Here is a 13,531-nt window from a genome sequence, read left to right as displayed (position 1 = left end):
GTGGCAAGGAGGGGGGCAGAGGTCGCGCTGGGCCCCTACCCGCCCCCTCCCCCTTGTCGGATGCCCCCCGTCCGCAGGGGGCCTGAGCGGCGCCCGTCTATCAAGGGCTTGTTCATTCTGGATGGGTGCCGCGGGGTTGGGGAGGGTGTAGGGGGTGGGGGGGGAGGAGAGGTCGGGGTGGGAGGGGGAAGGGACTGGATGGGGGCAGCGCGGGGCGGAGAGGATAAAGCAAAAAGAGGAACAATAACAAAAGAAAATACAAAAAAAAAAAAAAACCCTAGAACACATAAAAAAATCCAGAAAAAAAAAACCTGAAATAAAAGCCCGAGAATTGTCTTCCAAGGGGGGTGGGAGAAAAGAGGAGGGGGGCGGATGAAGACGTCTGGTTCTCGCTGAGACAGGGATTGGCATGGGTTGAAAGCCCCGGCGCCCGGGTCTTCCCTCTCGCGAGCCTCAGTTCATCTTTCAAGGGATTGGGACCCAGGCGTCCATTTGCAGGGACTGGGGGAAGATGAGGGAGGCGGGATTATATTGTGGGGGTTCATCCCTACCCCCCATCACCTCCCTCCCCCTGACTCCCCACCAAGATTTTGCAGAGAGAAATGGCTTTTGTACCAGGTCATTCTTTATAATTAAACTCACAGTATCCACCCCCTCGAGCCGGCCCCGCCTCCTTCCTGGGGAGGCAACGCCCCCTTCCCTCGGGGGTTCCGGGTGGGTCGCCCGAGCCAGCGGGGCGGTGTACAGGCGCAGCCGGGCCCCGCCCCCTAAGTGTTAGTCTTCCTCGGTCGGCTCCGCCCCCAGGGCCTCGAGCATGCGCCGCCGGACAAGGGAGCGGCGCAGGTGCAGGCGGTAGTCGGCCAGCAGCAGCTCGTCGTGGCGCACCAGCGGGCGTGCGTTCCCGCGGAGGCGGAGGCCGGAGCGCAGCAGACGCGAGCGAGTCTGGAAGTCCGTGACCGTGATGAGCCACCTGTGAGGGGGCGGGGCCAAGAGGACAGGGACGGGGCGGAGACCGAAGGGAATCGCTGGTGGTCCCAGCCCCGCCTTTGACTGTCGGCGGGTCCCTGCCTGGTCCATGTTCGTTTACCCACTGCGGTTGCTCAACTAGTCGCTCTGTCCCTAAACCCCTCTGCAGTCCTGCCCTCTCGCTGAGGTCAACCCGTACTTCGATCCTTACGCGGGTGATTCTAGGTCCGGTTTTCTCTCAGCCTGGTCCTGTCCCCTAATTGTGGTCTGTCGAGGCTCCATCTCTTCAAACCGCCGCTCCAGGGCTGGGCCCTTCAGTGTGTCTCTCAGGCCTGTCCCCTGATTTAGGTTTCTCCCGGCCTCGCCCCCAACTACACACTCCAGGCCGCTGGCCCTCCAGATCTCCCCTGGTCCCACCCCCTCAGTGTGCTGGGTCCAGGCTCCGACCCCACACCTCGGTTTTATCTGTCCAGGTCACTCAAAGTCTATTTCCTCACTCCAGATCCCGCCTTCTCTCTGATCTCACCTGGCCCTGCCCCCTCACCGCGCTCACTCTCGGCTGGAGCCCCGTCCCGGTTCACTTCACTTCGCTCTCAGCCGGGCGGTCCGGCCCTTGCACCAACCAGGTCCCTCTCCAGACCACACAGCTTTCCTTTCCCGGCCCCGCCCACTCAGCGCCTTGGCTCCGGCTCCGCCCCTCCCCACCGCGCTCACTAGGCCACACCCCTCACCTCCCCCGCTCCCGGCCCCGCCTCTCTTGTTCCCTAGTGGCCCCGACCCCGCCGCAGTCTCACCTGTCCCGGCGCCCCGCAGTCCCACAGATGACATTCATATTTTCAAAGCGGATGCTGCTCACGCGCCCGCTCTCCATGGCTCCGGGTAACTCGGCCTCCAGAGCCTCCAGGACCTCCAGGTGGGTAAGGTCCTCCTCTGGCTGGAGGAGTCAAGAGAGAGAGCCTCAGCATGTGACACTAAGGTTCAGTCCAGGTTCCCAAGTCCCCACCTTAGACCCACTTGCAGGACCTGCCAGAATCCCAGGTGGCATTTGAGAGGCAAGTTCACACTCCATCTCAGGATCCTATCGCTCTAGTCAAAGCGGGGAAAACAGGTATCTCTGAGGTAGAAAAGCATCTACCTGTCATTCTAGGTCATTCTCCAAAAAATCACTTCTCACCAAGCCGATTTGCCAATGAACAGTTGGCTTACATGATTCACTAATTTGGCCAATTTTACCAAGCTACCAAAAACTTTTCCAGCAACCTGCACTGGATGGCAGGCTTTGAGCAGCTCTTGAAGATCCCGCAAGGCTTAAAGTTGCACACTTTTCCTTTTATGTTCCTGTTAGCATTTTAAGGAATGTTCAGTTGTAAATAATAATAATAATAAGGATCATAGGGGTTGTGACTTCTTGTCATTCAGAAACATTGACCACTAACCACATTTTCAGCATGAGATTACCATGTGGAAGGTGACATACCATGGTCATAACATATAAAATTGCTGATGAACTAGGATGAAATCATGAAATTGGTCACCTCCAGGAAGGCAAGCTGTGGATATGTGTGTGGGGGGGAGGGGGGGGGTCCCCTGTTCAGAGCCACAAAGAAGAGGAGGGATGCGCTGGGAATTGGTTCCCGTAACAAGGACAACAATCTCTGTGTTGGGCTAAAGTCACTCAGATCAGCTGAGGAGTACCTCTGAGGCCTTCCATGTACCTGGCACATGGAAGCATCCCATTAAGGCGCTTTTAATTTACTAGCGAGAACCTAGTAGATACCTCCTCTGACTGATGGTAGACATTACCAACGGATTTGTACACTGAATGACCAGTTCACGGAATCTGCCCAAAACGGGCTTTATCCTGAGTCTTTGCTATATTTGCAAACTTTACAGAATTTCATGGTAGATGAATTAACAGGACTCCCTGTGTCCTCAGTCTCCCTGCTCTCTACCTTTCAATCTCTGCCCTTCTCTACCCCTCTTTCTCCCCCTCTCTCTGCCTCTCTGGGATCAGCAGTGATCAAAGTGACGATTGGTCCTTTGACAAATTCATAATCAATTTTTAGTAACCTAGAACCTGGTGCCAAGCCCACGGCTGGTAAGCCGCAGAGCCTAGATGTAAACCTCATTTCTGAGCCGGTTCCCTTTCTAGCCTCCCACCCAAATTGTGCAGAAGCTCGGGGTCTGAGGTCACAGGGGCAGGAGCAGGGGGGCCACTCACTGAGGTCTCCATGCACAGACAGAGAGGCTGGGCAGCGGGTGGTGTGGGGAACTTCCGGATGCACGGGAGCTCTCGGTCCAGCGCCTCATATTCTGCAATGACCTGACGTAGGTACTGCTTCCTGGAGAGAGAGCGAGCGGGCAGGGCCCTCCAAGGTCAGGGGTCGCCGTCATCGCACTCGGGGGAGGGGGGAGCTGAAATCAGAAGTCATGGGGCCAGGGGCCACTCACGAGGATCTGACAGGCCTGCCTGGGCTCCGGGCTTGTATCTCCTCTGAGGTCTCTAGGTCCACAAGGAGGGCTCCTGGGGATGAAGAACTCAGTGTCAGCTGCCCTGAGCACTCCTCAGACATTATTCGGCCTAAATGGGCATCCTGAAGTGTTGTCCATGCCACTCCCGAATAGCTCTTATACCAGTCACTAAGCTGTTGCCTCTCAGCTCCGAACAACTCCCTTCTGCACCCCCACTCTGTGATCCCAGGGCAGGGGACCCTACCAACCCGGGTTCTGTTCCTACAGCTGGGTTCCTGTTAGGCCCTGCCTGAAGGGGGCGCTAGAGAGAGGTTGCAAGGCAGGAGGAAGAGGAAGGGACTTGCCTCGCTTTGCTTCCTATTCCAGTCACCCCAGCCGGGCAGCAGCCTTTGAATCCAGTGTGTGGTTTTCCCAACACTCTCAGAACCAACCTCCTGATTGCAACTAGGCTGATAAAAGCTGCCAAATCTGAGGTGTTCTAGGCAACTCCTCCGACTAACGGGTCTCAGTTACGGCCAACTGCTAGTTATCCCACATAATCCATTTTCCCCCTCCTCTACAATCTTAGAGTCTGATCCAGCACACAGCCGGCCGCCGGGCTAGAGATAACATCCCTTGCAGCTGTGTGTGGCCGTGTGACCGAGTTCTCACCAACAGTGTTAGGGGAGTGAAGGGTGCAACTTTGGAGTCATTTGTTTAAAAGAAGATGGCTTGTCTTTGACTTGTTGCCCCTTCCCTTGTACTGGGATGTGGATGTAGCAACGAGCCAGCTTCAGCCTTGCTAGAGCAACAATATGGAGGGAATCCGGGTCCCTGAGTCATCTCATGGGGCTGAGATGTCCCACCAATCCAGACCACCTGCCTCCTGTCACATGAGAGCAATACACTCTCTTCTTCATGCCATTGTGTTTGCGGGTGTCTCTTTGTTACAGCAGATGAACAAAGAGGAAAGCAGCCGTTGACAGCCAGGGCTCTTTATGTCGGACATAAACAATTTCACAGAACACCCACATCAGCCAAGGCCACCCCGTGACCATGACAGACCAAGATAAAAATAAGAGTGGATTGGGTGCCTGGGTGGCTCAGATGGTTAAGCGTCTGCCTTCGGCTCAGGTCATGATCTCAGGGTCCTGGGATCGAGTCCCGCATCGGGCTCCCTGCTCCTTGGGAGCCTGCTTCTCCCTCTGCCTCTCTCTCTCTCTCTCTGTCTCTCATGAATAAATAAATAAAATCTTTAAAAAAAAAATAAGAGTGGAGTCATGTCTCAACACCACACAACACGAACACTGTCCAAACCACAAAATGACCAAACATCCTCCTCTTGGTTCAGAGCTGATGCTGCTTCTTCCCCACCCACAACGTTCGCTCCATTCATCCCTCCTGCGTCATAGACTTGCCTCCCCTTCCTGCCAGCATGCGATCCAGAGCAAAGCCTGCTTCCCTGAATCCTCCCAAAGTCACCTAACCCAGCAGCTCCCATAATAAGTCCTCCCTAACACCCTCCGACTAAGACATGCCACGTGTTACAGACTCCCTGAGTACAAGTCAATAAACTCAGCGGTGTGCTGGTAAATGTTTAATTAATATCACTCTGTCTCTCTCTCTCTCTTACACACATGCACACACACACACACACACACACACAGATTGTAGCATTTGCCAGTTTTCATACTGTCAGTACTCCCACCATGACCAATTTCATGCTCCCCACAGTTTTAACAACCAGCTTGCAAGATTTAACAATCGGCTCTTGTGAGCAGATACAGGCTGTCTCCGGCACAGAGCTATGTCACAGCTAGGCTCCTGGCGGTCTTTGACTCAGCTTGTACCATAGTAAGTCCCCTGCTCTTGTCCCCACCCTCCCACCTCCCATCTGTTTCCACGGGGCAGCTGGGGTGATCGTTCCATCACAGCGCCCCATGTTTGCAAACCACCAGTGGCTTCCTCTTGCCTTCAGGACACAGTCCTCCCTGAGGTGGGGACTCGCTCCTCAGTGTGTGATCTGGGGGGCAGTACCTTATTTGAAACACAGCATTTCGATGTGAGGGAACTGGTATAATAGGAATATTCTATGCTTCACAGTGTTTGGGTGAGATGAATCTAGGCATTTGTCAAAACCGACTAAAATATATTTAAGATCTCTTTGTTTTATGTATGCAAATTGGAAAATAAACTGAAACAAAAAAAGAAAGAATCACAGCATTTCGGGGTCCACCCCAGCCCTATGGGATCAGAATCTGCATTTTAACAAGGTCCCCTTTGAGAAGCACCTGCCCTGCGTGTGGTTGCCCCTGTTGACTTCTCTGATCATTTCTTCCAGCTATGTTGGCTTCCCCTACATCCTTCCAACACAATAACCTCCTCAAACCTGCCCACGTAACAATAATAATAACTGTATGTTTACAATCCCTTTTTAAAAGCCAAGCCCTTGGGGTGCCTGGCTGACAGTTGCAAGCAATTCTTGATCTCGGGGTTGTGAGTTCAAGCCTCACACTGGGTGTAGAGCTTCCTTTAAAAATAAAATAAAATAAAAAGCCAGTCACTTTCAAAGGTGTTTTCCATTGCATCCTCACAACAACTTTCCGAAATAGTGCAGTTTAACAAATGATGAAACAGAAGCATAGAGAGATTATGTGACTTGCCCAAGGTCACGCAGCCTTATGTGATAGAATTAGGATGAAAATCTAGGCATCTGGATCCAGACTCTGTGCTCTCAATCTCCCTAGTCTGCTGCCTCTCACCCCACTCTTGTCTAGACCAACTGCCCTGCCCTCCAAGAGCTCCCGGTCTGGTGGGGGAAGCAGTCACTGTAAAGGGCAATAGAAGCTACAGTGGACATGTCACGAGGTGAAGGCGAAGCCTAGCCTAGGGGCAATCAGGAAAGGCTCCTTGGAGGAGGTAATGTCCACAGTGAGACCCAGGGAATAAGGAGGAGCTTGCCAAATAAAGAAATGGCGGCGGGGGGTGGGGCACCTGGATGGCTCAGTCAGTTGAGCATCTAACTCTTGATCTCAGCTCAGGTCTTGATCTCAGGGTCGTGAGTTCAAGCTCCACATTGGGCTCCACGCTGGGCGTGGAGCCTACTTAAAAAAAAAAAAAAAAAAAAAGGAAGGAAGAAAAAGAAATGGCAGGGAAAAGGATGTTTATGCAGAGGGACCACCAGGGATTAAGGTCTTTAAGCAAAGAGAATATGGTCATCTGCAGCAACTTCTCAGAATTCCCTTCAGCCCCAAGACTAAGGCACAATTATTGCATTTGTAGGTTATTAATTATTTGTGAGACAGTGTGTTTCATGTCCACTCTCCTTGAGTGGGAACAGACTGGATCATTTCATTCATTGGGCACCAAAGGCAAAACACTGGGGACCCATGGGCTTTCTGATGGCTGACACCAAAGTTTGCACCCTGGTAAGTTAAAAATGTTACTGGTTCAAAAGTACCACAAAGCCGCCACAAAACTGAAATACTGATCTACAAAACTGGCCAACTCAGTTCCACTCAACTTGTCTGGATCTCTACGTAAATTATATTTATCAGATGGGTGCCTCAGTCTAGCTTAGGGATGATGTGGGGCAGAGATCTCCAAAAGGAAGAGGTCTTCAAAGACTCTAAAAAGAGACCTGAGAACCGGGGCGCCTGGGTGGCTCAGTTGGTTAAGTGTCTGCCTTTGGCTTGGGTCATGATCCCAGGGTCCTGGGATGGAGCCTCTCTGCTCAGTGGGGAGCCTGCTTCTCCCTCTCCTCCCTGCTTCTCCCTCTCTTGCTCGCTATCTTTGTGGCTATCTCTGTCTCTCTCAAATAAATAAATAAAATCTTTAAAAAAAAATAAAAAATAAAAGAGACCTGAGGACAGAAACGATGTCTGTTTTGCCACAAGGTCATTTGCCTTACCTGACATAGCACCCCGCACAGAGTAGGTGCTTGTAGCGGACATCGAGAAAGGATACCCACTCAGCCATTCCCATTCCCTTCTTCCCCCACTTGAGGAGGGTCCATGCAACTCAGGAGAGGCTCACCAATCTCATCTCCTCAAAGGTATCCCATGCAGCTTAAACCAGGGCCTTCCAACTCTTACTGTTCATTGCAATCACCTGGCCAGCATTCACAAGATATAGATGCGAGGACCCAAATCCTAGAGATTCTGGCTAAACTGGATCTGAAGTAAGGTCGGGTATAGATTTTTTTTAATCCTTTCACTTGATGTGTAGCCAGAGTTGAGGACCGCTGACGAAAATAATCATGATTATCTTCTTTTTGCCAGGGGTTGAGACAAGAGTGACTGGGTGACTGAGTGCTGGCCAATAAGATGTTAGGAGAGATCATTTAGGGGTTCTGAAGGTGAAGACCTCTGCAAGTGATGCCTGGGACTGTGGCAGCCATTTTGTGGTAAGCAAGCTGGTGTGCAAAGGAGACACATCCCAGGCCAAAAGGCAGCGAAATAAAAGCTGGGTCCTCAATGACATCATCGAGCTGCTGACTCAACCAAACCCAAACCACGCCCCACTTCTGGGCTTCTTTTTGGGTGGTAACGGTTCTCCTATTCTTTATACTGCACTAAGTCCAATTTCTATTACATGCTAGCCAAATGCATCCTCACCAAGACGCTACTCAATAAATGCTGATTGAGTGAATGAATGAATGAATGAATGACCCTACTAAAGTAGAGTGCAGGTAGGGAGCCCTGGAACGTGAGGTGGCAGACCACACGGGGTCTGAGGCTGAGGGGCTGGGACTCTATCCTGGAAGTAATGGAGAAGGAAGGAGGGTGTGAGCAGAGGAGAGACAGAGTCAGTGTTGGTGGTCAGAAGACCCCTCAGGATCCAAGTGGGGAATGGGCTTGAGGGGGAAAACTGGACCGGAAGTTAGGGAGAGAAAGCATCCACGTGGAAGAGGACAAGACCTGAGCTGGGGCTGTGGGGATGGAGAGACAGACAGAGGACAAAGGGAGTGGGCAGGAAGATGGGGTTGATGGCTGTGGGAGGAAATGGGAGGGGAGGGCCAGGACCTGGGGTCTAGGCCAGTGATCAGGTTGGTAGTGGGACCATTGAAGATGGGAAGCAGGGAGGAGGAGTGGCTTTTGGGGAAGCTGTTGAGCTCAGTGTGGGAGAAAAGGAGAATGTGAGGGACCAGGGCAGAGCACCTAGGGAGACAATAGCCTGGAAAGAGTTGTGAAGGCCCCAGAGGCTCATGGGAAATATAGTTCTTGGTCCAGACCACTGGCCAGGGAACTGCAAAGTCTCGTGAGAAATGTAGTTTGAGGTCCAAAGGGTGCTGCCCAGGAATCTGGTCAAAGTCAGAGTCTGGGGTGGCTTTCTGGTAGGCCAGGGACTAGCTTAAGGCCATACTGCAAGCCAGGGTTACCACACTGGGCATGAATGAAGCGCCCCCTCCCCCAATACACACACACATACACACACACACACACACACACACTGCTCAATACCTGCCTCCCTGAGCATGCTGGGGTTGCCCATGGTGGAGGAGCACAGGGTCTCCACCTCTTGTTGCATCCTGGGAAGGTGGGTGGGGGATGTCTCAGGAGGATGGGGAGAAGAGCCCTGACTGAGCCACCCATCCCAGCTCCTTCTCCCCGCTGCTGTCTCCTCCTCCTCTTTGAAGCCCCGGGGGTAAAATAAGGAAGAACTGTAAGGTTGAGACCACATAGGAATCCGGGTTCCCCTAACCTCTGGGAACCCAGTGAGTTCCAATTCCTCTGTGCCCCGATTCCTTCTTTGCCCCTTTCCTGCTTCTTTCTCCATCTCTCCCTGTCTCCTCAACTCTCTGCCTCTCCCTGCCTCTGTCCCTCTCTCATCCTCCTTCTCTCCCCATCTCTCTGCCCCCCTTCTCCTCTCTCCCCATCTTTTCCCCCTGATTTCTCCCCATCTCTCCTCCACTCTTTCCCTTGATTTCTCTGCCCTCTTCCTCCCCATTGCTCTCCCCCTCTCCCCCTCCATCCCCCAGTCTCCTTCTCCCCTAGTTTCCCCAACATTTCCCCAGCCCTCCATCCCTCCTTCTCTTCATAGCGTTCTGCCTCTCTCCAAGCCTACCACCCTCTCTCTGTCTCCCTACTTCTCTCCCCACCTCTCCCCAGTCTCCTTTTCCCATCTTTCTCCTCTCTTCTCTCATAACTGGCTCCCCTGCCCTCTGTCATCCCCTTTCGGGTCCCACTTGCCCTCCGCTCATCCCTGTCTCACGCAGGAACTGGTTAGACACAGGCTAGATTCAAACAGAAACTGGATTCTGTATGGGGGAGGGAAAGGTGGGCAGGGGGCCTGGTTGCCATGGTACCTCCAGAGGGAGGGGGAGGGGCTGGGGGCTCCAACTCCTGGGTCTGAGGGAGGAGGGAGCTGGGATCCTGGACCTCTGGGTCTAAGGGAGGAGGGAGTGGGAGACTGGATTCCTGGATCCAGAGGTGGATGTGGACAGTCTGGGGGCTCCTGGGCCCAAGGGCAGGAGTGAAGGGGTTATGCCACACAGGTGTTCCTTAGGCATGTCTTTCTTTGTGTCTGCAGAACTCTCAGCAGGAAGTGTGGGAGAAGAAGCTGGACTTTCTTAGTTATTCTGTCTGTCCTCCCCTCTCTGTCCCTGTTACCTATATCTCTAGTACTCTACTCTCCCCTTCAAGATGGTCTCTGCCTTGACTTGACAAGCACAGGCTCTCTGCTTTCTAGGTAGTAGCACCTTGATTTTCTGAGTGATTTCTTCAGGGGTGAGCTTAAAAATCAATCTAGGACACAGAGTCCATGCCTGGAATTTTGCTGGACCTGTTATGAGAGAGGATCTTTCTTTTTCTGCTAAGCTTGCCAGGCTAGTCGGAGTCTAGGTTGGAGCTGCTGGGAGCTCTTATAACCATATGGGGAGAGAACATGCCCCAAAGCAAATACAACATGAGGAAAGCAAAGACCAAAGATGCAGACAGACTCCTGGTGATGATTGGGATACCTGGATCCAGCCATGCCTGAAGCCTTCATCTACCCAATTAATTCCCTCCTATGCCTCGATCATTTGAATCTCTGTAATTGGCAATTAAAACAGTCCTCACTTAAATAGACTCAGTTTCATCCTCAGTTCCTCTGTGGCCCTGACTCCCTTTTGGCACCCTCATTTTTTTCTTTCCTATCAGGCTGTCCTTCTCCATTTCCAGTGGCCAACTCCATCCCTATAGGACAGGGAACATCTTTCACTCCCATGACCACAGGCACACCTAGCCCCCACAGCCCCTCAGTCCCAGAGCTCCATCCCTCCTGCCTCTTGCCTCTCTCTACTGCTTCCTCCTCTCTTCATTCCCACAGTCCTGACACTCAGGCTTCATCCTCTCCTGCCTGGACCCTCGCTGCAGCCTTCTTCTTGCCCTCCCCTCCTCATTCCTTTCCCTTAAGGGTTCCAGAGGTGTCCTTCTGCACCCAGATCTGACCCTGCCCCTCCCCAGCTTGCAGCCCTCCCATGGCTCCCCAGTTCCCCTGGACAATGTTGCAGTTTCTCAGCCAGGCATTTGAGATCTGCAGTCTGGTTCCACCCTCCTCTCCCACCTCACCCCTTCAAACATTCTCCAATGCCTCCCACCCCACTCCTGTTTTCACTCTTCACATCCTGTGCCTTCTGCCTGGAATGTTCCTCCCCATCTCCCCAAGCCCAAATGCCCTCATCCTTTAATAAGAAGCTCAAATGCCCCCTCCTCCAGAACCCTTCTTTGACTCCTACTACTAGCTGTGTTTTTGTCTCCTTCCTCTGCACATTCTTTGTCTTCTCCTTTCCCAGACCACTGAACACGGTCCATTCTGTCTTGCTCAGGGATTTGGGCCTGTTCTACCTGCCCTGGTAGACCAGCAGTTCCTAACTTATCTCTGGCTCTCCAGTATCACCCCACTCGGGACGTGTTGAGTGAGTAAATGAAAGACTATTCCTATCTCTGTGGCTCATGCTCAGCAGCCCCAATCCCGTTTACCCTGTCCCTCTTGGGCCTCATGAGGCAACATAGGTTGAAGAAGAGAACATGGAATGGACTCTGGACTGAAACAGACCAGCATCAAATGCTATGTCCAGACTGTGCAACCTTGGGCAAATGTCTTCCCCTCTCTGAGCCTAGTTTTAGCCGCCTCTTCTGTAGCTCTTTCTTCCCTCTTTGGGTGTCCTTCTCTGTCTCTTCTTCCTGCTAGAGTCTGGGTCTCTATGCTTTCATCTCCCTCTGTCTCCATTTCTCTCTGTGTCTTTATTTTTTTTCCTCTCTCTCTCATCTCTAGAATCCTGCCTCATCTTGCTCTGTGTCTGAATTTGAATTTCTATGTCATGTGTCTCTGCCTTTCTTTGTTCATCTCCTATTCTCTGTGTCTCTAAAGCTTTCTGCATGTCTCTGTCCCCATGGCTCTATTTCTCCATCTCTGTTTCTCTGTGTCTCTCTATCTCTCTGTCTCTTTCTCTGTCTGTCTTAGCCCCATATGCCTCCCTCTACCATTCACCTCATCTCTCTTGGGCCATTCCTGTCCCACTCCCTGGCCTGGCTCACAGCCTGGGACACAAATCCCTGAATCAGCATTTTCTTCCTATTCTAGAAATTATGTCAGTGCCGCAGTGGGGGTGGGCTGGTTCTAGCTCTGGTCAGAGTGTTTGCCTCCCTGCATCCTCATCCACACAGGCCCTAGCCAGCTTGGCCAACTTCTTGGTGTTTGTCCTCTCCATGGGCAGCACCAGAAGAGGTGAATCTTTGTTTACACACATGTGTGCATGTCTCTGGGTCTGTAGCTGCATCTATTTCCCAGAATATTTGTGTGTGAATCTGTAGGTATTTATGCAAATTCATCCATTCACTCATTCATCCACCTACCCATCCATCCATTCAACCATTCACCCATTCAACTATCACTTCATCCACCCATCCACCCACCCACCCATACATACATCGAATCCTCCAGCCATCCACTTATCCATACACTCATCCATCTATCCATCCATTCATCCACCCATCCATCCATCCACCCACCCACCCACCCATCCATCCACCCACACATCTATCTATCCATCCATCCATCCATCCATCCATCCATCCATCCATCCATCTATCCATCCACTCACCCACCCATCCATCCACCCACACATCCATCTATCCATCCATCTATCCATCCATCCACCCACACATCCATCCATCCATCCATCCATCCATCCACCCACCCATCCATACACACATCCATACATTCCTCTATTTATTCATGCACTTGTTCACTCCTTCATTCAACCAATCCATATTTATCAGGTGCCTACTGTGTGTCAGGCAGCAGGGATGCAGCAATAAACAAACTGAAGTGCTACCCCCATGGAGCTTATGTGTCTGGCAGTCCTCAATGAGCCAAACTCCCTGCTGCCCCAGGCCTCGCACAGGCTGTTCCTTCTTGCCGGAGCACTTCCCTTCCCCTCCCCCATCTTCATCAGGTTTATGCTTACTCACCCTTCTGAGTTCAGTTCAAACATCACTTGGTCACTTCCTCAGGGAAGCCTTCCATGACCTCCTCAGACACACATAGCATTGATTCTAATACATATAGTTGGTTTTTTTTAAGTTGTATTTATTTAAGTAATCTCTACTTAACCCAATGTGGGGCTCTAACTCATGACCCCGAGATCAAGAGTCGCATGCTTTTTTGCCTGAGCCAGCCACTATAGATAATTATTTGATGATTATCTGTCACCTCTACCAGACCATAGGCTCTCGCAAGACTGGGATTTTTGTCTGTTTTGTTCCTAGCTGGATCCCCGGTGCCTAGAGCAGTGCCTAGCACATAGTAGATGCTCAGTATTTTTTTTTTAATATTTATTATTTTTTTTAAGAGAGAGAGAGCACACCAGCGGAAGGGGCAGAGGGAGAAGAAGAGAGAATCTCAAGCAGACTCCACACTAAGCTTGGAGCTCAATGCTGGCTCCATCTCCCCACCCTGAGATCACAGACTGAGGTCAAAACCAAGAGTCTGACACTTAACCGACTGTGCCACCCAGGCATCCCAATGCTCAGTAAGTATTTAGCAAATGACTGCATGGATGGAATTAAATGAATATGGAGTACTCACTCTGTCTCCTGGTTTTCTTCCTGTCCAGTACTCTATGCTG

At 51.8% G+C, this 13,531-nt stretch overlaps 1 protein-coding gene across 1 annotated transcript; it reads right to left on the bottom strand.

The window, feature by feature from the left end:
* Positions 1–199: 199 nt before the first annotated feature.
* Positions 200–3,539, bottom strand: C15H19orf81 (chromosome 15 C19orf81 homolog). The gene is made up of 4 exons (XM_036104047.2): positions 3,418–3,539; positions 3,188–3,308; positions 1,761–1,900; positions 200–970 (listed from the first exon to the last, which is right to left on the bottom strand). Exons 1-4 carry the CDS (start codon positions 3,537–3,539, stop codon positions 775–777), a joined length of 579 nt encoding a protein of 192 aa, XP_035959940.2. The 3' UTR covers positions 200–774.
* Between the last annotated feature and the right edge of the window lie 9,992 nt (positions 3,540–13,531).

Source organism: Halichoerus grypus, chromosome 15, assembly GCF_964656455.1.
Source record: "Halichoerus grypus chromosome 15, mHalGry1.hap1.1, whole genome shotgun sequence".
Taxonomy (NCBI): Eukaryota; Metazoa; Chordata; class Mammalia; order Carnivora; family Phocidae; genus Halichoerus; species Halichoerus grypus.
Note: the sequence above shows the minus strand (reverse complement) of the source record. Positions and strands in the feature narration are given on the sequence as shown.